Source organism: Macaca fascicularis, chromosome 3 (assembly GCF_037993035.2).
Source record: "Macaca fascicularis isolate 582-1 chromosome 3, T2T-MFA8v1.1".
NCBI lineage: Eukaryota > Metazoa > Chordata > Mammalia > Primates > Cercopithecidae > Macaca > Macaca fascicularis.
The window spans coordinates 13,472,050-13,495,933 of record NC_088377.1 but is presented as its reverse complement, the minus strand read 5'-3'; the positions used below and the strand labels follow the sequence as shown (position 1 = coordinate 13,495,933).

Here is a 23,884-nt window from a genome sequence, read left to right as displayed (position 1 = left end):
CCACTCACTGCAAGCTCTGCCTTCCGGGTTCACGCCATTCTCCTGCCTCAGCCTCCCGAGTAGCTGGGACTACAGGCACCCGCCACCATGCCTGGCTAATTTTTTGTATTTTTAGTAGAGACAGGTTTTCACCATGTTAGCCAGGATGGTCTCGATCTTCTGACCTCATGATCTGCCTGCCTTAGCCTCCCAAAGTGCTGGGATTACAGGCGTGAGCCACCATGCCCGGCCAATCTACTTTCTATGTGTTTGAAATTTTCTGTAATAAAAAGTTTTTTGTTGTTGTTGGGTTTTTTTGTGTTTTTGTTTTTGTTTTGAGATGGAATCTCGCTCTGTCACCCAGGCTGGAGTGCAGTGGCACGATCTCGGCTCACTGCAAGCTCCACCTCCCGGGTTCAAGTGATTCTCCTGCCTCAGCCTCCCAAGTAGCTGGGACTACAGGTCGTGCCACCATGCCTGGCTAATCCTGGCTAATTTTTTGTTTGTTGTTGTTGTTGTTGTTGTTGTTGTTGTTGTTTTGAGACAGAGTCCCGCTCTGTTGCCCAGGCTGGAGTGCAGTGGCACAATCTCGGCTCACTACAAGCTCTACCTCCCGAGTTCACACCATTCTCCTGCCTCAGCCTCCCGAGTATCTGGGACTACAGGTGCCCGCCACCATGCCCGGCTAATTTTTTGTATTTTTAGTAGAGACGGGGTTTCACCATGTTAGCCAGGATGGTCTTGATCTCCTGACCTGGTGATCCACCTGCCTCGGCCTCCCAAAGTGCTGGGATTACAGGTGTGAGCCACCATGCCCGGCCAATAAAAAGTTTTTTTAGAGAGGCTCATGCCTGTGATCTTAGCCCATTGGGAGGCTGAGATGGGAGGATTGCTTGAGTTCAGGAGTTCAAGATGAGCCTAGGGAACATAGCAAGACCCCATCTCTATTTTTTTTTTAAGTTTTTTTTTAAAAAAATCAGTGGTTTGTGCTAGGTGCTGTGAGGGATAGAAACAGAGAAGACCAGGCAGTCCTGCTGGTTCCTCGTCTGCTGTGGACAAGCCATTTGTCCTTGGGTACAGAACCACCCCCCATTTGAGCTATAAAGTGTCAAATAAGTGGGAATTAGGAGTATGAAGTAATGATGGCCGGGCACAGTGGCTCACCCCTGCAGTCCCAGCACTTTGGGAGGCTGAGGCAGGCAGATCATCTGAGGTTAGGAGTTCAAGACCAGCCTGGCCAACATGGTGAAACCCCCATGTCTACTAAAAATGCAAAAGTTAGTTGGGTATGGTGGCGCATGCCTGTAATCCCAGCTACTGGGGAGGCTGAGGCATGAGAATCACTTAAGCCTGGAGGCTGAGGCGGGAGAATCTCTTGAATCTGGGAAGTGGAGGTTGCAGTGAGCCAAGATTACACCATTGCACTCCAGCCTGGGTGATAGAGCAAGGCTCCATCATTTAAAAAAAAAAAAAAAGAGGAATGATAGTTACCACCACTGCCCAGGGATCAAGAGAAGGTAACAGAAGCAGGGTGTATAGTGACATTGGGTCTGGTACCAGCCAGCTGCCGCTCTCAGCTGGAGTCAAGCACCCATGTTTCTGTTAGTTACTGGCTGGGTTGCTGTTCTTTGCCCGCGTGCTTCAAAAGCTTGACACAGTGGTGGTCTCACCTCATACCTGCCACTTTCACCTCTGCTGGTGGCGTTAGAATCAGTAATGGACATGAAGGAGGTTTACCAAGTGGAGGAGTGAGATGGTGGTTGGAGGGGGCGGGCGTTGATATCACCCCCGCCTGGGTTCTTATCCCAACTCTGCCATTTACTGGCTGTTACTCTGGGCAAATAGTGTCACCTCCTGGCTTCTGTTTCCTCATCCGAGAAATGGGGATAACCTTATTTGTTTTTTTGTTTTGTTTTTTGTTTTTTTGAGGCAGTCTCATTCTGTCGCCCAGGCTGGAGTGCAGTGGAGCAATCTCAGCTCACTGCAACCTCCGCCTCCAGGTTTAAGTGATTCTTGTGCCTCAGCCTCCCCAGTAGCTGGGATTACATGCGTGTGCCACCACACCCCAGTTAATTTTGTTTTTGTTTTTGTGAGACAGAGTTTCACTCTTGTCACCCAGGCTGGAGTGCAGTGGCACGATCTTGGCTCACTGCAACCTCTGCCTCCCAGGTTCGAGTGATTCTCCTGCCTCAGCCTCCTGAATAGCTGGGATTATAGGCACCCACCACCATGCCCAGCTAATTTTTTTTTTTTTTTTTTTTTTTTTTTGAGACAGAGTCTCGCTCTGTGGCCCAGGCTGCAGTGCAGCGGCGCGATTTTGGCTCACTGCAAACTCCGCCTTCCGGGTTCATGCCATTCTCCTGCCTCAACCTTCTGAGTAGCTGGGACTACAGTTGCCCGCCACTGCTCCTGGCTAATTTTTTGTATTTTTAGTAGAGATGGGGTTTCACCGTGTTAGCCAGGATGGTCTCGATCTCCTGACCTCATGATCCGCCCACCTCGGCCTCCCAAAGTGCTGGGATTACAAGCGTGAGCCACTGCACACAGCCTAACTTTTGTATTTTTAGTAGAAATGGCATTTCCGCATGTTGACCAGGCTGGTCTCAAACTCCTGACCTCAAGTGACCCGCCCACCTTGGCCTCCCAAAGTGCTGGGATTACAGGTGTGAGCCACCACGCCCTGCCCAGGATACCCTTATTTGGTGGTGACACTGATCTGTAAGAGGCTTCGTGGAAAGGCCATTTGCCTGGAGGCCTCACGCATTGTCGTCCGGTGTTCCTGGAGCCAGCCTTCCTCCAGTGCTGTGAGAGGAGTCAGATTGTTCTCCCCTCTAGAGACAAGGTTTACCAGGTTCATATCAGATTCCAGGTCGGGACTTTCTTCAGAAGGGCAGGTCTGAGCCCTGTGCTTTCAGCCGTACAGTGGCCAGCTGTGGCTGGTGTCCACACTCCCACGTGCTAATGGAGATGCCCAAAGAACGTGTCCTACAGCCAGGCCCTGCAGGCGCTTCTGCAACGTGCTTCTGCATGCTCTGCTCACTTAGCTGGGCCAAGGGAAGCTGGAGAACGTGTGCCAGCGTCCCTGAGCAGGCTGAATGGAAGAGCATTTTGTCACTAGCAGTCAATCCACGAACATCACTGTGGCTGTTGGTGGGCCAGGCCTGACCCTGCTTCTGCCACTGGGAGTTGTCTGGACTTAGCACCTCCACCAGAACAAATAAGAGGGCACAGCTACAAACTCAGTAGTTCTTTTGCACAGAGAGAAGCTTGGCCAGATCATACACCTAACCCTCACCAACCTGGAGTGCCCAGGGGAGAGAATCCAGCCCCGCTGTTGTGAACTCACAGTGACAGCATTGTCTCCTTGTGTAAAATGTGGAGACATTGGTCTCTTAGAATTTCGAGGACCCAACCTGTACTTTGATCTGAGTTCCTCTGGTGAATTATACAATGTGCATGCTTACTTAATAAATGCTTCATAGCCCTCACTGATAGCACATCGTGAGTCACCGTCCTAGCCTGAGGTGACTATGAGGTGAATTATGTGAAAAGCCTGAACAAACAGACTTACCATGGCAACACTTCTCACTTACCGTGTTTAAATGTAGTATGGGTGTGGTGGCTCACACCTGGAATCCCAGTACTTTTGGAGGTCGAGGCAGAAGGATCACGTGAGCCCAGGAGTTCAAGACCAGCATGGGAAAACTCCAGCTTTACAAAAACAAAAACAAAAAAAAATTAGGCGTGGTGGCACGGGCCTATAGTCTCAGGTACTTGGGAGGCTGAAGTGGTTGGATCACTTCACTCGGGTGCCTGGGAGTTCAAGGTTGCAGTGAGCCACGATTGCACTACTGTACTCCAGCCTGGGCAATAGACCAAGACCCTGTCTCAAAAAAATTTATTTTAATTAATAAATAAACATAGTATTACAAGAAGCTAGGAGACAAATGTACGTAAAGTTTATAAACACCACTTTTGCTCAGTTATATTGGAATTTTATGTATATTGTAGGTAAGGGCTAACAAAATCATTTCCCCTCCGCAGGAAAATTTGACCTTTGGTTAACCTTCCAGTTTTGTTTCTCTGGAAAGCTGACACTAAAGGTGTCATGTCAACCGTGTTACTAAGTGGCACTACTTATGGTCACATGGCCCCTGATTGGTAAACTGCATCTCAGCTGTGACAATCCTAAATACCTGGTAGAAAGCCACATCTCTGCGATCTGCTGGGCACAGTGATTCTTGCAATTAGGCGTGTCCTTTGTGGGGGCCCTGGAAACAACTCCTAGGGAATTATTGTAAGAGACACTGGCTCTGGCGGCCTTTCATTCAGGGAGGCTTTTGCACCTGCCTGGTGGAATCTCACCTTCTGGCATCGGCGCTGCACCCTGAGTAGCCAGAGGGACTTGCTCTGGGCCACACTGTGGACTGCCTCAAGGCCTCTCCTTCTACCTGGAGCATGGGTGTGGTGGCTCACACTCCAGGTGCTGCCTTCAAGTCAGCCTCACACCTGGAGCCGCCTCTTGTAGACTTGTGCATCCAAAGTCAGCTCCACTGCATGTATAAATAGAAATATGGCTGGGCGCAGTGGCTCACGCCTGTAATCCCAGCACTTTGGGAGGCCAAGGCGGGCGGATCACCTGAGGTCAGTAGTTTGAAACCAGCCTGGCCAACTTGGTGAAACCCCGTCTCTACTAAAAATATAAAAATTATCTGGGTGTAGTGGCGTGTGCCTGTAATTGCAACTACACGAGAGGCTGAGGCAGGAGAATCGCTTGAACCTGGAAGGCAGAGGTTGCAGTGAGCCGAGATTGCACCACTGCACTCCAGCCTGGGTGACATGAGCAAGATTCCATCTCAAAAATAAATAAATAAATAAATAAATAAAATAAATAAAATAAATAGGCCAGGCGCGGTGGCTCACGCCTGTAATCTCAGCACTTTGGCAGGCTGAGGCAGGCAGATCACGAGGTCAGGAGTTTGAGAACAGCCTGGCCAACATGAAGATACCCTGTCTCTACTAAAAATATAAAAATTAGCCGGACATGGTGGCACACGCCTGTAATCCCAGCTACTTGAGAGGCTGAGGCAAGAGAATTGCTTGAGCCCGGGAGGTGGAGGTTGTGGTGCGCTGAGATCACGCGACTGCACTCTAGCCTGGGCGACAGAGCAGGACTCCGTCTCGAAAAAATAATAAATAAATAAATAGATAAAAATATATGTGTGTAGATATCTACACCCACTATATATATGTATTGCATTATACATATATAGAGTGTATTATATCTATAATACATACGTGTATGTGTATGATTTTCTCTTTGTAATTCTTTTTCAGTGACTGTCGGGCCTCCAGAAAACATTGAGGTGACCCCAGGAGAAGGCTCCCTCATCATCAGGTTCTCCTCTCCCTTTGACATCGCTGATGCCTCCACAGCCTTTTTTTGCTATTATGTCCGTTACTGGGAAAAAGGAGGACTCCAGCAGGCAAGAGCATGTTCCTTTTTTGTTTGGATTTTCTTTTCTTTGCAGTTTCTGGCTTAGCAATAGAAAGAAACCTTTAACATGGGCAAAAACAGGGTGTCCCCATGTCCTCGTGTCCTCATAGAGACTGAGCCCTGAGCCTGTTTTCATTGTCCTCTTCAAGACCTGTTTTTCCACTCGGTGTGCTGAGACCTCCCTCCGCCAGGCCGATCTGAAGGGCTGGCCATCCTTTGATGTCACTCTGTTTCCTTGTGTGGGGTCCAGACTTAGCCAGTGCCCTGCTCACAATACCTTTGCCACGCTCTGCAGTTTGGAGGAGGTTTTAGTGGGCCTGGTTCTCCATGAGGAATCCACAACTACAGCCTGCAAGGCTTAACTGTATAAATGTTTGAACAGTTTGTGAAAAGGGCACATGTGGAATCGGGGGGAAACAAAGGGAGAAAGAGCCTTCCAGAGAGCAGCAGGTATGATCACGTTAACAGAGGTGCATGATATCAGAGGGGCCTGGTTAGCCTCGGGGAGCACAGGAAAAAACATGATGGTCTTGAAGCATGTCCAGTGCCTAAATTATCCCAGCTATGTTTAATGAGGTTCTGCTATCTATGTGAACTTCAGAATTTCCTAAATTCAACATTATTATGGTTTTTGATAATAAGAGCTTACATTTATTGAGAGCTTCCTTTGTGTTTGGCTCTGGGCCAGCATTTTAGAATTTTAGATACTTCATCTCATTTCATCTTTTTTTTTTTTTTTTTTTTAGCTGGAGTTTCATTCTTGATGCCCAGCTAGTTTTTGTATTTTTAGTAGAGATGGGGTTTCACCATATTGGTCAGGCTGGTCTCGACCTCCTGACCTCAGGTGATCTGCCCACCTTGGCCACCTAAAGTGCTGGGATTACAGGCATGAGCCACCGTGCCTAGCCCATTTCATCTTTATACTAATCCATTTGCAGAGAGGGAATCCAAGTCGTTAAGTGACTTGCCTCAGGTCAGTAGCAAACCACTGGCAGAGCAGAGCAGAGATGCCTAGCTTCAGAGCCGTGCTCTTGACCACCATGTTTTTCTGCCACACACTTTGTATCTGCGCTTCTCTCTTTTTTTTTTTTAAATTATTGTTCTTTTTTTCTTTTTCTTTTTTTTTTTTGAGACAGTCTCACTCTGTCGCCCAGGCTGGACTGCAGTGGCGCGATCTCGTCTCACTGCAAGCTCCGCCTCCCAGGTTCACGCCATTCTCCTGCCTCAGCCTCCCGAGTAGCTGGGACTACAGGCGCCCGCCACCATGCCCGGCTAATTTTTTGTATTTTTAGTAGAGACGGGGTTTCACCGTGTTAGCCAGGATGGTCTCGATCTCCTGACCTCGTGATCCGCCCACCTCGGCCTCCCAAAGTGTTGGGATTACAGGCGTGAGCCACCGCGCCCGGCCTATTGTTCTTTTTTTGAGACAGTCTCACTGTCGCCCAGGCTGGAGTACTGTGGTACAATCTTGGCTCACTGCAACCTCTACCTCCCAGGCTCAAGCAATCCACCCACTTCAGCTTCCCGAGTAGCTGGAATTACAGGCCTGTGCCAACCACACCTGGCTAACATTTTAAAATTTTTTTTGTAGAGATGGGGTTTTGCCATGTTGCTCAAGCTGGTCTCGAACTCATGGTCTCAAACAATCTGCCCACCTCAGTCTCCGAAAGTGCTGAGGTTACAGGCATGAGCCCCTGTTCCCAGCCTTCTCTTCATTTCATTATGGGGAGTATGAAACTGGCAAGGTTGAGACTCACTGAAAAACAGATTTAGCATCTAGGAAATAGGGAAAAATCATTTCTCCAAATCAGAGCTCAAGATCTGGGTCAATTAGAATAGAAGGAGCCTGGCAGAATCCAGAAGAGAGAGACTCTGCCTCTTCCAAGCTGTCCTCACCAACCGGATATGGTGCCGGAAATGCAGGAGATGGGGTGGGCGCTCTGGCCACGTTTTTCTCCACGGTTTGGTTGGTTTCTTCACTTGAGGGCACTGTGTTGCTGTGCTACCTCCCACCCTAGATCGCTCAAAGGACTCCCAGGGCCCAGCACAGCCACGCTCTCATTTCTTTTGTTTTGTTTTGTTCTGAGACAGAGTTTCACTGTGTCGCCCAGGGTGGAGTGCAGTGCCACAGTCTCAGCTCATGGGTTCAAGAGATTCTTCTGTCTCAGCCTCCCCATCTGTGCCTGGCCCACACTCTGATTTTTTACAGCAAAAGGATGCAAAGCAAAATCGGCAAAGGGAAGAGGCACATGAAGGAAAGTCCACGGGTGTCCAGGGGTGGGCTTCTGGGAGCCCTCCCCGAGCGGAGTCACGCAGGACACACTTCATTCCTCCACCAGCAAGCTGTGACTGCACGCGTGAACTGCTGTCTGCCAGGGAGGCTTGTGAGAGACCCAGCGCCCAGGGTTTTTACTGGCGCTAGCCACATACGCACCTTCTGTCTAGCGTATGCCAAAATTCCAACTCCCAGAAGGAAAGCAGATGCTCCTCATAAAGAACACACACTGCAAACAGTGTAGGGACAGTAAAGCCACCTTACCAGTTTGGGAATGGGAGGCATAAACCTGAAATCCAAATTCCCAGGCTGGGCGCCGTGGCTCACGCCTGAAACCCCAGCACTGTGGGAGGCCGAGGCAGGCGGATCACTTGGGGTCAGGGGTTCGAGACAGGCCTGGCCAGCATGGTGAAAACCCATCTCTACTAAAAATACAAAAATTAGCCAGGCGCTGTGGCGGGCCCCTGTGATCCCAGTTACTTGGGAGGCTGAAGCAGGAGAATCGCTTGAACCTGGGAGGTGGAGGTTGCAGCGAGTTGAGATCGCACCACTGCACTCCAGCCTGGGCAATGGAGCAAGACTCCGTCTCAAACACACACACACACACACACACACACACACAAATTCCCAGATGTCAGCCAAGGGTCGACCTTGAAATCAGGTCCTTCAAAGGCCATTAGTGTTAGGCCTGTTACATTAGCTCTTCTGCAGTCTGTGATTCTGAATTTTAGGAATTCCAATTGAATGCTGAAATAAACCCAAAGGGAATTTTCATCCTTAAAATCGCGTCTTCCTCTGCCCTGGCAGTCACCACCACTAAACAGAAGAAAAGATAATGTAAAACCATCAAGTAATACTGCAATTCATAGATAATACAATTATGTTTGTATTTTTATTTTTTAACTTTAATTTTTCAGAGACAATTCCACTCTCTCACCCAGGCTGGAGTGCAGTGGTGCAATCAGAGCTCACTGTAGCCTCCAATTCCCAGGCTCAAGCTGTCCTCCCACTTTGGCCTCCCAAGCAGCTGGGACTATAGGCATGCACCACCATGACCAGCTTATTTATTTTTTTCCATAGAGACGCGGGGAGGGGGTCTCACTATGTTACCCAAGCTCAAACTCAAGTGATTGTCCCACCTCAGCCTCCCGAAGTGCTGGAATTACAGGCATGAGCCACCACGCCTGGCCTATTTTTCTATTTTAAAAAATAATAACATGTTCTGTACTTGGATAATCTGCCTTTTTTCAGTTAACAGTTTAGCAGCCTTGTCTTCCCATGTTTTCAAGCATATGTTATGCCGTCATTTCATGTGACTGCAGTGGATTATATTGTATCTCAAAATTAGAAAACAGTTCTTTGCAAGAAACCCTGTACTGCCATAGTAGGGTATCGCTGTTTTCCACTTCGGTGTGGGACAGTGACAACCTTGCCAGGACAAGAGTGAGGAGCCATTGCCTGGAGGACCAGGTGGGGAGGCAGCAAGGTCTGCTCGAGGCAACAGGGGGATGCAGGGAGGAGACACAGAACCCTCCTGGAGTCTGGGGTCCAGTTGTCTCCTGATGTCATAAATCTCTAAGGTCATTTTAGCTGAAACTATAGGAGGATCAAGCACATTTTGGTCAAACTAGAAGCAGGTTGGGAATGAAAGGAACATTATTTCCTAGAATAATTTTTTCTCTGTTGACTAACTTGAGGTATCTAGATTAACTATGAGATACAAAATTTTGGCTGGGCGTGGTGGCTCACGCCTGTAATCCCAGCACTTTGGGAGGCCGAGGCAGGTGGATCACCTGAGGTCAGGAGCTCAAGACCAGCCTGGGCAACATGGGGAAACCCTGTCTCTACTAAAAATACAAAAATGAGCTGGACGTGGTGGTGGGCACCTATAATCCCAGCAACTCAGGAGTTGGAGGCAGGAGAATTGCTTGAACCTGGGAAGCGGAGGTTGCAGTGAGCTGAGGTTGCACCACTGCAATCCAGCCTGGTGACAGAGCGAAACTCCATCTCAAAAAAAAAAAAAAAAAAAGAAGAAGAAGAAAGAAAGAAATACAAAATATTAGTTTGTTTGTTTTGAGATGCAGTCTTGCTCTGTCACCCAGGCTGGAGTGCAGTGGCACAATCTTGGCTCACTGCAGCCTCCGCCTCCTGGTCCAAGTGATTCTCCTCTGTCAGCCTCCCATGCAGCTGGGATTACAGGTGTGCGCCACCACATCCAGCTAATTTTTGTACTTTTAGTGGAGACAGGGTTTTGAGATGTTTGCCAGGCTGGTCTCCAACTCCTGACCTCAGGTGATCCGCCCACCTTGGCCTCCCAAAGTGGTGGGATTACAGGCGTGAGCCACCCCATCCAGCTCAAAATGTTAATTTTAGAGGAGAAAAAGGTTATCCTAGAAATTGGGATTTACTGAAGTCTAGTTATTACAATGGGCACTCTGAGACCACACAGCCAGAAACAGTTCTAAAGCTATCAGCCTCTTTGACCACACAACACACCAGTTTTCACACATACAATGTGTCCACTGCCCGCCAGTGACCCGCTAAAAATGGCATCTTCTTCTCCTTTGGTTGTCGTGTTCACAGTGAATTTGAGGAAACATCAGAAAAGATGGAGGCAGCTTGGCCGTGTTCATTCAAGGGATTTACATGTGTGCTTGTGGTGTTTTTAAAACAGGTCAAAGGCCCTTTCAGAAGCAACTCCATTTCATTGGATAACTTAAAACCCTTCAGAGTGTACTGTTTACAAGTCCAGGCACAACTGCTTTGGAACAAAAGTAACATCTTTAGACTGGGGCATTTAAGCAACACATCTTGCTACGAAACGATGGCAGATGGTAAAATATACCTTCTTATGTCCTTTCTGAACTGGGAAAGAATACTCCTCCAATAGTGAAATCGGGGACCGCCTATGAGGTCATGGGTGGTGGGAGTGGGGAGAGCCAGTGAGAAGAGAGTGCTGAACTGCAGGTGTAATGAGCTTGTGCTGGGATCTGCGGTCGCGGAGGCTGCCGGACAGCTACCGCTGGCTTTATTTCATTACAGGATTGACTTCAGCTATTAACGTAAGCGTACCGGGTGAGGGTGGGGATAGGGGCACCTGCCCATTCTACTAGGCCAGGAATGCTTTTTAAGCAGCATGGATGGAACATTAACTGATGTTTGTGTTGTGTGTAGGAAGATCATTCTGTTCACTTTCGTGTCCTTTTTTTTAGCCTCCACAGAGCTTCAGCAAGTCATCCTGATCTCCGTGGGAACATTTTCGTTGCTGTCGGTGCTGGCAGGGGCCTGTTTCTTCCTGGTCCTGAAATACAGAGGCCTGATTAAATACTGGTTTCACACTCCACCAAGCATTCCGTTACAGATAGAAGAGGTATGTGTGCACATTTCTTTTTTTTTTTTTTTTTTTGAGATAGGGTCTTGCTCTGTTGCAGGCTGGACTGTTGTGGTATAATCTCTGCTCACTGCAGCCTCCGTCTCCCAGGTTCAAGCGATTCTGCCGCCTCAGCCTCCTGAGTAGCTGGTATTACAAGTGCTCACCACCATGGCCTGCTAATTTTTGTATTTTTGGTAGAGATGGAGTTTTGCTGTGTTGGCCAGACTGGTCTCGAACTCCTGACCTCAAGTGATCCGCCCACCTCAGCCTCCCAAAGTGCTGGGATTACAGGCGTGAGCCACTGCGCCTGGCCACGCAGACATCTTAATGGTGACACAACAGGGCCCCACTGCCCCGGCAACCCCTAAGAGTGCAGCAGTGAGCAAAGCTGTGGACACAGAGATTTGTGTTAAAAATTGTATGGGGTTATTTATACCCCATGTTCATATTGACTTGATTCACAGCAGCCAAAAGGTGGAAGCACTCTGGTGTCGTTGAAGGATGAATAGATAAACCAATGGATGGTCTTTCCATACGATGGAATGTCATTCAGCATTAGAAAGGAAGGGGATTGTGACACATGCCACCACGTGGATGGACCTTGAGGACATTATGCCGAGTGGAGTAGGACAGTCACGAAAGGATACCGTATGCTTCCACTTAAATGAGGTCCCCAGAGTCATCAAATCCATAAAGACGGGAAGTAGAATGGTGGTTGCAATAGTGGAGGGAGGAAAGCGGGAAGTTCGTGTTGAGTGGGGCCAGAGTTTCAGTTCTGGAGCTGTAGAGAGTTCTCGAGATGGATGGTGGTCATGATTGCACAATGTGAATGTGCTTGGCACTACCGAACTGTACACCTAAAAAGAGTTATAATGGTACATTTTATGTTATGTGCATTTTACCACAATTTAATTTTTTTTTAATGGCATGGGATTGGCTAAAAAGGTGGCAGTAGGCCCCTCTCAGGCAGCAGATCTCCTCTGCTCTCTGGAGAATGCACCAGGGAAGTGGCCTGGCTGGAGGATGTGAAGGCGGTGGAGAGAGTGATCAGGAGCTTGAGCTTTGGGGCCCACAGGGTGCTTAGGAGGGCCCTAAGGCAGAGTCAACCCCCAGAGCTGTGAGTGCCAGGCCCTATGCACCACTGCCCAGTGAGTATTGGCTAGTGTTTGGAAGGACTTGAGAAAGAACAGCAGTGTGCGTCTTGTGGAAAGTCTTATTTTCCTGCATAGCCCCAGCCCCCTGAGGCTCTGTGAGACCACTGGGCCTTCTGAGGGACATGGTCAGGACATTTTGGGTATGAGAGGCGAGCTGAAAAAAGAACATTTAAAAAGCATTTGCAGCCAGGCGTAGTGAACCACACCTGTAATCCCAGCACTTTGGGAGGCCAAGACAGGAGGATCACCTGAGGTCAGGAGCTGGAGACCAGCCTGGCCAACATGGTGAAACCCTGTCTCTACCAAAAATACAAAAATTAGCCAGGCATGATGGTGGGTGCCTATAATCCCAGCTACTCAGGAGGCTGAGGCAGGAGAATCACTTGAACCAGGAGGTGGAAGTTACAGTGAGCCAAGATCACACCACAGCACTTTAGCCTGGGTGACAGAGCAAAACTTCATCTCAAAAAATAAAAATAAATTAAATAAAAAGCATTTGCTTCTGGAGGCTTCACATTATTCTTGGGTAAACCCAGAGTAAAGGTGTTGGAAACAGAATGTTACTCAGTTACATGAGGGTGAACAGATGTTAGATAAGGTCCAAGTCTACAGAAACACAGCGGCACTTTCAGAGAGAACCCTAGCCACTTGTTCCTTCATCTGTCACGATGTATTTTAGGTACATAGGCCATATACAGATTCCCTACTAGAACCTCCCTGGTTAATACCGTCACAAAATCATAGCTCCTAACAGGTCTCAGAATCTTTCTTGCAGTCATGATCTCTCTCTCCTGGTAGAATGGCCAGCTGAGCCCTAGTACATGAATTTACTATGAGTCATTCCTCTGAGAAATGAACAGAAAACACAGGCCTGTCGGTCTACTTTCCTAGGAAAGCGTGAAGAACATCCACCAAAGGTCTCTGAGTTACATGACAACAGTGAATCATGTTTCACTTATAATTCTGGGGTCTCACAAGGGTACATGCTTTGGTTTTGTTCCTCTTTCCATCAGTCAGCTACAAGCTTATTGTCTTTCAGTATCTTTCAGCATTTCCAAGAGCTACATACTAGGTTCTTGGTAACTTGGTGAATCTGTGGCTAAGCCTAAAGCCTGTGGGAGCAAAAGGGAAATTAATTGCTGGGAAACACCCCTTTATATGTTAAGGCCTAAGGCCCTCCCTCCCAGATTCTCTGCTTGCTGCGCGCTGCGCGCTGTTGTGAGGGGAGGGGTGGAGGAGTGCCTGAGACCAATGCTTACGAACTTGCCCTCTTTTTCCCCATCACAGCTGAACAAGAGCCCCCAGTCCCTCCTTCGCTGAAAGGTTATCATTTGAGATGTTTTAAGATTAATAACCCACAGGCCTGCACTGAGGGTTGCAAGGAAGAACTTGCTTTTCTTCCAATCAGAAAATCAGACAAAAAAACCCAAAAAACGAAACTTGCTCTTCCTGAGTTTTGCCCTTTTACACTCTCAGCATATTAACATGGTCAGCCCTGGGATGGGTATTAAAGTTATTACTGAGATGAGGGGTAAGGAGTATTCAACTATTAGAAGTTGTTGGCCGGGCGCAGTGGCTCATGCCTGTAATCCCAGCACTTTGGGAGGCCGACGCGCGTGGATCACGAGGTCACCAGGCCAACATGGTGAAACCCTGTCTCTACTAAAAATACAAAACTTACCCAGGCGTGCACCTGTAGTCCCAGCTACTCGGGAGGCGGAGGCAGGAGAATCGCTTGAACCAGGGATTCGGAGGTTGCAGTGAGCCGAGATCACGCCACTGCACTCCAGCCTGGCGACAGAGCAAGACTCCATCTCAAAAAAAAAAAAAAAAAAAAAAAAATTAGCTGGCTGTAGTGGTGCATGCCTGCAATCCTAGCTACTTGGGAGGCTGAGGCAGGAGATTGCTTGAACCTGGGAGGCAGAAGTTGCAGTGAGCTGAGATTGCGCCACTGCACTCCAGCCTGGGTGAAAGAGATACTCTGACTCAAAAAAAAAAAAAAAGAAAAAAAAATTGTTTCATTGTTGAAAAAAAAGAAAAAGAAGTTATGTCATTGGTGGACAGAATCAACTTTTATACCTTAATAAAATAACTATACCAATTAAAACTAAAGTAGGCCAGGTGCAGCTGCTCACACTTACAATCCCAGTACTTTGGGAGGCCAAGGTGGCTGGGTCATTTGCAGTGAGGAGTTTGAGACCAGCCTGGCCAACATGGTGAGACCCCGTCTCTACTAAAAATACAAAAAATTAGCCAGGCGTGGTGGCGCGCGCCTGTAGTCCCAGCTGCTCAGGAGGCTGAGGCAGGAGAATCACTTGAACCCAGGAGGTGGAGGTTGCAGTGAGCCGACATCACACCACTGCACTCTAGCCTAGGTGACAGAGTGAGACTCCGTCTCAAACAAAACAATTTTAAAAGCACAACAAAAAAGCTAAAGTTCAGAAGTCTGGTGTATTGAACTGGTAAACTGATTACAATTTTGTTTTCCAATCTCCCCAAGTATTTAAAGGACCCAACCCAGCCCATCTTAGAGGTCTTGGACAAGGACAGCTCACCAAAGGATGACGTCTGGGACTCTGTGTCCATCATTTCCTTTCCAGAAAAGGAGCAAGAAGATGTTCTCCAAACACTTTGAACCAAAGCATGGGTCTAGCCCACTGGCCCCTGGAAGAGATCGTCGAACCAGTGGAGCTGCTGGAGTTCTGTCTGGACTTCCCAGAGACCAGTATTCCCTTTTCCTGCCTCTAAAAGGCCTGTCCCTGCCTTGTGAGAGACAGTGGGTCTCATGGGGGTGACAAGCTTTTTTTTTTTTCTTGAAGAATTTTCAAAATGAAACAAGTTTTTAGAATGATTCTATGGAGATATCCCAGGAAAATTAAGGCTTCTCTTAAACACTAAAAAGTCATGTAATTGCTTGTTAGCAAAATGGATATGACACATCTCTGATACTTTTTTCATTGTTTGGGCTGAGCAGTCAGAAGACATGGTCTTCTTCTCAACTTCAGCAAATGAGCCGGAGCCCCTCGGGCAGGTCACACAACCTGTCCCAGCCTGTCCCAGTGAAGGACACTGAGTGGCCCTTCATGTACTTCCATGGTGTGCTGGCTTAAAATGTAATTAATCCTGTAAATATACTCCTAGTAATTTAAGATTTTGTTTTTAAACTAGAAATAAAAGACTGTATAGCACATGTTTTTTTTTTTAAGTCTATGTGAAGTCTTTTCTTTATTGTAGCTTATTTTCTGCAGAGTTTCAGCTTTTTAAAATTACTCAATCTAAACTTGTTTTTTCTTAAATAACACCTGCTAGAGCTACAGAGGCCTCATGGGAACTCAGCAAACACTTCCTGTGGATGTTACTTGATCCTCCAAAGGTTATAAAGGAGGCTGGGGCCAAGTGCAGTGGCTCATGCCTGTAATCCCAACACTTTGGGAGGCTGAGGTGGGTGGATCACTGGAGGCCAGGAGTTCTAGACCAGCCTGGGCAACATGGCGAAACCCCGGTCTCTATGAAAAATATAAAACTTAGCCAGCTGTGATGACATGTACCTGTAGTCCCAGCTACTTGGGAGGCTAAAGTGGGAGGATGCCTTAGCCTGGGAGGCAGAGGTTACCATGAGCCAAAATGATGCCACTGCACTCCAGCGTGGGAGACAGAGTGAGACCCTATCTTAAAAAAAAAAAAAAAAAAGGCTGGGCATGGTGGCTCACGCCTGTAATCCCAGCACTTTGGGAGGTCAAGATGGGAGGATCGCTTGAGGCCAGGAGTTTGAGAACAGCCTGGGCAACATAGTGAGACCTTGTTTTCACAAAAAATAAAAAATTAGCTAGTCGTGGTGGTGCACACCTGTAGTCCTAGCTACTCAGGAGGCTGAGACCAGAGGATCATTTGAGCCTAGGAGTTCAAGGTTGCAGTGAGCAATGATTGCACCATTACATTCCAGCCTTGGCAACAGAGCAAGAGAGACCCTGTCTCAAAAATATAAAAGTTATAAGGGGGATTTGCAGAAGGCACATTAGCACTTCATTTATATGTGACAAGTCACACTGTGTTGACCAAGGCAGGCGTTTGTGGGCAATAAAGATAATTAACTGATTAATCAGTAGTAGTAGCCACTGAGCACGCAAGTCATCTGTCAGTATTGTTGGGCTCTGTTGTTCAAAGGATATGTATTTAAAATCCATTTATAGGCTGGGCGCAGTGGCTCACACCTGTAATCCCAGCACTTTGGGAGGCTGAGGCAGGCGGATCACCTGAGGTCAGGTGTTCGAGACCAGCTTGGCCAACATGGTGAAACCCCATCTCTACTAAAAGCACAAAAATTAGCTGAGTGTGGTGGCAGGCCCCTGTAATCCCAGCTACATGGGAGGCTGAGGCAGGGGAATTGCTTGAGCCTGGCAGGTTGCAGTGAGCCGAGATTGTGCCACTGCACTCCAGCCTGGGCGACAGAGTGAGACTCCATCTCAAAAAAATAAAAAATAGGCCGGGCATGGTGGCTCATACCTGTATTCCCAGCACTTCGGGAGGCCAAGGCAGGTGGATAACGAGGTCAAGAGATCGAGACCATCCTGACCAACATGGTGAAACCCCGTCTCTACTAAAAATACAAAAATTAGCTGGGTGTGGTGGTGCGCACCTGTAGTCCCAGCTTCTTGGGATGCTGAGGCAGGAGAATTGGTTGAACCCAGGAGGCGGAGGTTGCAGTGAGCTGAGGTCGCACCACTGTACTCCAGCCTGGCGACACAGCGAGACTATCTCAAAAATAATAAGAATAAAAATAAATAAAACATAAAAATCCATTCATATAACTCTTCCCATGTGGGAAATGGATGTGTAGATTCATCCCATCTCCCACGCAGAGGGCCACAGCTGCCATCATGCTGCTTTAGGAAGAAGCTCTGCCGGCAGCCCTGTCTTGACAATGGGAAGAGGTGAGACTGACTGGAGCTTTATGCAGCTTCTAGCACTAGTCGATGGAGCCACCTTCTCTTCCTCTGTTGGGGCCCTGTACTGCTGGTAAGAAAGTGGCTTTTTTTTTTTCTTTTTTTGAGACAGTCTCACTCTGTCGCCCAGGCTGGAGTGCAGTGGCACGATCTTGGCTCACTACAACCTCCACCTCCCAGGTTCAAGCAATTCTCCTGCCTCAGACTCCTGAATAGCTGGCATTACAGGCGTGCGCCACTATACCCGGCTAATTTTTGTATTTTCAGTAGAGATGAGGTTTCACCATATTGGCCAGGCTGTTCTCGAACTCCTGGCCTTGTGATCTACCTGCACTGGCCTCCCAAAGGTTGAGATTACAGGCGTGAGCCACCGCATCCGGAGAAAGTGGCTAACTCTCTAAGTATTGTGTGCCATGCTGTCTGCGGTGGCAAGAGTTAGACAAACAGGGCCCACTCCCACCCCATGCATGCAAGTCTCCCTGTGAAGCATCTGTTGTATGCATTAGGTGCACCTTAAGTAGACAAGTTTGGAGGAAGAAGTCGTAGACAGGAATTGTAAAGACTTACCTTAGACCATTCAGGAAATCGGAGACAAGAGCTTCTTCTGTTGGGCAGCAGGATGGCGCCCAGTGAGGAGTGGAGGATACTTCCATAGCAGAAAGAGAACAGGAAAGAGTTTGAGCCCAGCAGGACAGAGGGCAGATCAACTCTGTTAGAGTAAGTGCGTCTGTGCCACCCCATTTATTTATTTATTTATTCAGAGACAGAGTCTCACCCTGTTGCCCAAGCTGGAGCGCAGTGGCACGATCTCAGTTCACTGCAACCTCCGCCTTCTGGGTTCAAGCGATTTTTGTGCCTCAGCCTCCAGAGTAGCTGGGATTACAGATGCTCGCCACCATGCCCGGCTAATTTTTGTATTTTTAGTAGAGATGGGGTTTCACCATGTTGGTCAGGCTGGTCTCAAACCTCTCACCTCAGGTGATCCACCCACCTCAGCCTCCCAAAGTGCTGGAATTATAGATGTGAGCCACTGTGCCCAGCCTTAAATAGTATTTTCTGAAATGAAATGCCTCATTATCCTTAGTAAAATAAATAACTAATTGATGGGATTAATACACTAGTCAAGGCCAAGGCTTAGGTCATCTGCCTCTGTGACATTTATATCTTTTAAAATCACATCTCTGGCCAGGCGCGGTGGCTCATGCCTGTAATCCTAGCACTTTGGGAGGCCGAGGAGGGTGGATTGCCTGAGCTCAGGAGTTCGAGACCAGCCTGGGCAACATGGTGAAACCCTGTCTCTACTAAAATACAAAAAAAAAAAAAAATAGCCGGGCATGGCGGCATGCGCCTCTAGTCCCAGCTACTTGGGAGACTGAGGCAGGAGAATTGCTTGAACCTGGAAGGCAGAGGTTGCAGTGAGCAGAGATCGTGCCACTGCACGCCTGGCGACAGAGCGAGACTGTTTCAAAAATAATAATAAAATAAAATAGGCCAGTGTGGTGGCTCACGCTTGTAATCCCAGCCCTTTGGGAGGCTGAGGGAGGAGGGATCACGAGGTCACGAGTTCGAGACCAGCCTGACCAACATGGTGAAACCCCGTCTCTATTAAAAATACAAAAATTAGCCAAGTGTGGTGGTACATGCCTGTAATCCCAGCTACTCAGGAGGCTGAGGCAGGAGAATCGCTTGAACCTGGGAGGCAGAGGTTGCAGTGAGCTGAGATTGCACCACTGCCCTCTACCTGGGTGACAGAGCGAGACTCTGTCTCAAAAAATAATAATAATATAAAAATAAAATCATGTCTCTGTCCATAGTGTTTAAATCACATAAAATGGACTTCTGGCCAGGCATGGTGGCTCACACCTGTAATCACAGCATTTGGGGAGGCTCAGGTGAGATCACCTGAGGTCAGGAGTTCAAGACCAGTCTGGCCAACACGGTGAAACCCCGTCTCTACTAAAAATACAAAAATCAGCCCAGCACAGTGGCAGGTGCCTGTAATCCCAGCTACTCATGAGGCTGAGGCAGGAGAATCGGTTGAACCCACAAGGTGGAAGTTGCAGTGAGCCAAGATGGCACCACTGCACTCCAACCTGGACAACAGAGCAAGAATCTGTCTCAAAAAAAAAAAAAAAAAAAAAAAAAAAGGACTTCTCGGTACATAACATTTAAAGCAGCCTGCATAGTCACTATGGTCACTATGTCTTTGAAGCGCCACAACAAACAGAGAGAGGCTCTCTGAAAGGAAATGATACTGATTTGGGAATAGGGTATTACGAGGGGAATATGTGTGCCAGAGTAAACTATGTGCATATTTAGGCAGGTGAAGGAAAACAAAGGTTCTTAAAGGAAAAATGAGGATAAGATCATTAAGATAATTATCCTTGGCTATAAGGATCAATAGCAAGGGTGATGCTATTCCAAGGTTAGACAGGCAGTTGCTGGGAAGATGTCCTCATAAAAGTGTTTTTTGTGTAAGGCTGTGAAGGGCTTTGTGCAAGGTTGAGATTTTTGCAGTCTTTTGTGATCATTATTTATTTATTTATTTAGAGACAGAGTCTTGCTCTGTCTCCCAGGCTGGAGTGCAGTGATGCAATCACAGCTCACTGCAACCTCCACTTTCCAGATTCAAGAAATTCTCCTGTGTCAGCCTCCTTAGTAGCTGGGACTACAGGCACCCGCCACCATGCCTGGCTAATTTTTTGTATTTTTAGTAGACATGGGATTTTGCCATGTTGCCCAGGCTGGCCTCGAACTCCTGACCTCAAGTGATCCGCCTGCCTCGGCCTCCCAAAGTGCTGGGATTACAGGCATGAGCCACCACACCTGGCCTTGTGATCATTTTTGTTATCAAGCATTTATGCATGAGAATCCTTCATGGCCTTCCCCAGTTCTATTTGTCAGGGTTTTTTGTTTGTTTTAAGCACAAGTGAATCCATTTTGATTCTGACAACTTCCACACTATGCAGTCACATCTCTGAGGCGCCCAGAGCCCTTCGAAATATATTTGCTGTTTGCCAAATAGTCTCTATTTGAGATGAGAACATCCCCAGCTGTCCTTCTGTTTGGTAAGAAGTGAGACTTCACCCCAGCATTTTCTAGAGATGCAGTCACGCCTCCCTGCCCTTCACTGCTGCTCCCAGGCTCCCTTGAAACTCAAGGACTGTCCCATGGGAATGAAATGAAAGTGAGTCTTCCTCCTTGTCTCCAGTCTGTGGGGAGGGAAAACAGCCGGCTACGCTTGGGAGGGTATGGAAACTGGTCAGAGTGGGTACTTGGGACCTGGGGCCGCAGAGCTGCCCGTTGCTAAGGAGAGGACTCTGGTCAGGGCAACTTGCCAATGCTCTAGGAAGATGATCTAGGAACGACACCTAGACATTCCTAAAAAATGATAGCCTAAAAATTCATCCCATTGTAGAGATATAGGCAGCATTAGCTTCTCTGGGCCCTCAGTTATCAGAAAAAGAGGAGGGAGGCAGATCCTCAGGGTTACTTTACATCCATATACCCAGCTACAACATAAACATCAAATGATACGTGGCCAGGCACGCTGGCTCACGCCTGTAATCCCAGCACTTTGGGAGGCCGAGGCAGGCAGATCACTCGAGGTCAGGAGTTTGAGACCAGCCTGGCCAACATGGAGAAACCCCGTCTCTGCTAAAAATGCAAAAATTAGCCAGGCATGATGGCGCACGCCTGTAGCTCCAGCTACTCAGGAGGTTGAGGCATAAGAATTGCTTGAACCTGGGAGGCAGAGGTTGCAGTGAGCCAAGATCGTGCCACTGCACTCCAGCCTGGGCAAACAGAGAGAGACTCTGTCTCAAAACAAAAACAAAAACAACAAAACAAAAAACCACAACATACAATATTAATGATTTTCCTTGAAATTAAATAGTGGTATGAGTAACAATGCATAGTAACTGTAAATATTAATTCAACTTGTTTCATTTCTGCATTCAGGTGAATAAAAATATCTGATCTATTCTCTGTGGGTAATAAGAGTATTTTTGTACCTGAAAAGCCTAAGAGAGGGTCAAACCCTTAAAGAGCTGGTAAGTCCAGGTAGGACCCTGAGGTCCTTGGAGATGGGCAGGTACAAAATTTTGCCTGGCATAAAATTCAATTAATCAATCAAACTAATGTGTTTCTTGACTGTTTCCTTTCTGAAATTTTGCTCTGACCCTTAGTACAACTGTGAGTACCTTCAAGTGTCCTCCAGATCCAGACACTTCTCAAGTGGCCAGCCCCAGGCTACTAGTAAAATATGTGGAGCACCAGTAGTTGGGTCTGTGAGTACATTCCTGTAGGCTGTGCACCGCACAACCCCACCGGTGCTGTTGACCTAAACAGAACACAAAGGCACACAGCAACTGCTAGTAGCCCTGATACGTAAGCCACTCACGTTCCAAATGCCTAGTCACAGAAGACAAAGACTGAAGAACCATTCCAAATACAAGAGACACTGCAGGGTATGACAACTAAATGCAATGTGTGATCATGGGCTGGATCCTGCCACGGAAAAACAGAGGTTTTTTTTCTTTACTATAAAGTACTTTACAGGGGTAATCTGAAAAATCTGAATAAGGCACAAAGTACTGTATCCATGTTAATTTTCTTACTGGTATCGTATTGCAGTTATATTTGGGGGGAAATATACACAGTATTCAAGGGTAAGTAAACAGGCATCACATCTGCAACATGCTGCCAAACATTTAAAATAACAGACCAAAGCAAATGTAGTAAAATGTTAACTTTTGGGAATCTGAAGGTTATACATGAATTATTTGTGTTTGTGTGTATGTGTGTGTGTTGACGGAGTTTCACTCTGTTGCCCAGGCTGGAGTGCAATGGCGGGGTCTTGGCTCACTGCAACTTCCACCTCCTGGGTTCAAGCGATTCTCCTACCTCAGCCTCCCAAGTAGCTGGGATTATAGGCAACTGCCACTACGCCTGGCTAATTTTTGTAGTTTTAGTAGAGATGAGATTTCACCATGTTGGCCGAGCTGGTCTTGAACTCCTGATCTCAGGTGATCTGCCCACCTTGGCCTCCCAAAGCACTGGGATTATAGGCGTGAGCCACCATGCCTGGCCTCTTTGTGCTATTTTTGTTACTCTCCTGGTAAGTCTGATGTAATTTCAGCATAAAAAGTTAATCTCAGGCTGGGTGCGGTGGCTCATGCCTGTAATCCTAGCACTTTGGGAGGTTGAGGTGAGCAGATCGCTTGAGCTCAGGAGCTCCAGACCAATCTGGGCAACGTGGTGAAACCCTGTCTCTACAGAAAATACAATTAGCCAGGCGTGGAGGCATGCGTCTGTAGTCTAAGCTACTCAGGAGGCTGAGGTGAGAGGATCTCCTGAGCCTAGCAGACAGAGGTTGCAGTGAGCCGAGCTCACACCACTGCACTCCAGCCTGAGTGACAGAGCCAGACCCTGTCTCGAAAAAAAAAAAAAAAAAAAGTTAATTTCTAAACTCCCAACTTCCATGGTGGGAGAGAAGTACATTGATCATACTGAATCATGATTTTGGCACCAGAAGTAGAAACTGTTGGAGTACAGACCTGTACTATAGTCCCAGCTACTTGGGAGGCTGAGGCTGGAGGGTCACTTGAGCTCAGCAGTTCCAGGTCGAAGTGTGCAACGATCATGCCTGTGAAAGCCACTGCACTCCAGCCTGGGTAAAATAGTGAGACTCCATCTCGAAAGAAAGAAAGAAAAGAAAGAAAAGGAAGGAAAGAAAAGAAAGAAAAGGAAGAAAAGAAAGAAAAGAAAGAGAAAGAAAAGAAAGAGAAAGAAAAGAAAGAAAAGAAAAGAAAGAAAAGAAAAGAAAGAAAAGAAAATAAACTGCTGGCTGGGTGCAGTGGCTCATACCTGTAATCCCAGCACTTTAGGAGGCTGAGGTAGGCAGATCCTTTGAGCCCAGGAGTTCGAGACCAGCCTGGGTAACATGGTGAAACCCCATCTTTACAAAACATTAACAATTAGCCAGGATGTAGTGGCATGAACCTGTAGTCTGAGCTACTTGGAAGGCTGAGGTGGGAGGATTGCTTGAGCCTGGGAGGCGGAGGGTGACAGAGTCTGAGACCCAGTCTCAAAAAAAAAAAACCCAAAAAACAAAACAAACAAACAAAAAAACCCAGAAACTGCTGCTGGAAAAGAGCACAATTTACATCCTTTTTGGAGAGCTCTCTGGTTTTATGTCTAGACCTCTGGGGTGGGGAAGAGGTCAACATGCTCCCCAAATCAAAGACCCCAGCGCTCTCTACACTGGCATAATCCATGAGGGTCTAGGCAGCCTGTCCTGCCATACTTACTCAAACAAATTTAAAATATTCTATTTGCCGCAGCTAAAAGAATTGAAGAGGCATTTACTGTTATCCAAAACCCTACGTAAAATTACTTAAGCTGTGATAAAAGTGCTACAAAAAAAACCTCTGGCAGGCTCTAAACTTGGAAGTCTTGTTTTTCTTAGCATGGCATGCCACCTTGTGGCAAAAAGCTAAAAAGTCATCAGATGAGAAAGGAAACATCCCTTCAAGTCATAAGAAATGCCAGGCACGGTACCTGTAATTCCCTGCACTTTGGGAGGCTGAGGCTGGCAGATCTCTTGAGGTCAGAAGTTCGAGACCAGCCTGGCCAACATGGCAAACACCCATCTCTACTAAA

The 23,884-nt window shown here is 47.4% G+C and overlaps 1 protein-coding gene and 1 long non-coding RNA gene across 4 annotated transcripts in view; one reads left to right on the top strand and one right to left on the bottom strand.

Annotated features, from left to right (window-relative positions):
• IFNGR2 (interferon gamma receptor 2) overlaps nucleotides 1-15,468 on the top strand; it is a 36,398-nt gene extending 20,930 nt beyond the window's left edge. For all 3 annotated transcript variants that reach the window (XM_005548806.5, XM_065541401.2, XM_074034078.1), the window contains 4 exons: nucleotides 5,317-5,465; nucleotides 10,426-10,585; nucleotides 10,964-11,121; nucleotides 14,779-15,468. In XM_005548806.5, the coding sequence (XP_005548863.2) occupies nucleotides 5,317-5,465; nucleotides 10,426-10,585; nucleotides 10,964-11,121; nucleotides 14,779-14,913 (602 nt within the window). In that variant the 3' untranslated portion in view covers nucleotides 14,914-15,468. The remainder of the gene's footprint in view (nucleotides 1-5,316; nucleotides 5,466-10,425; nucleotides 10,586-10,963; nucleotides 11,122-14,778) is intronic.
• LOC135970015 (uncharacterized) lies at nucleotides 9,492-14,098 on the bottom strand. Its single transcript, XR_010585390.2, has 2 exons — nucleotides 13,960-14,098; nucleotides 9,492-11,981 (listed from the first exon to the last, which is right to left on the bottom strand). It is a non-coding gene; the product is annotated as an uncharacterized lncRNA (long non-coding RNA).
• Nucleotides 15,469-23,884: the final 8,416 nt, after the last annotated feature.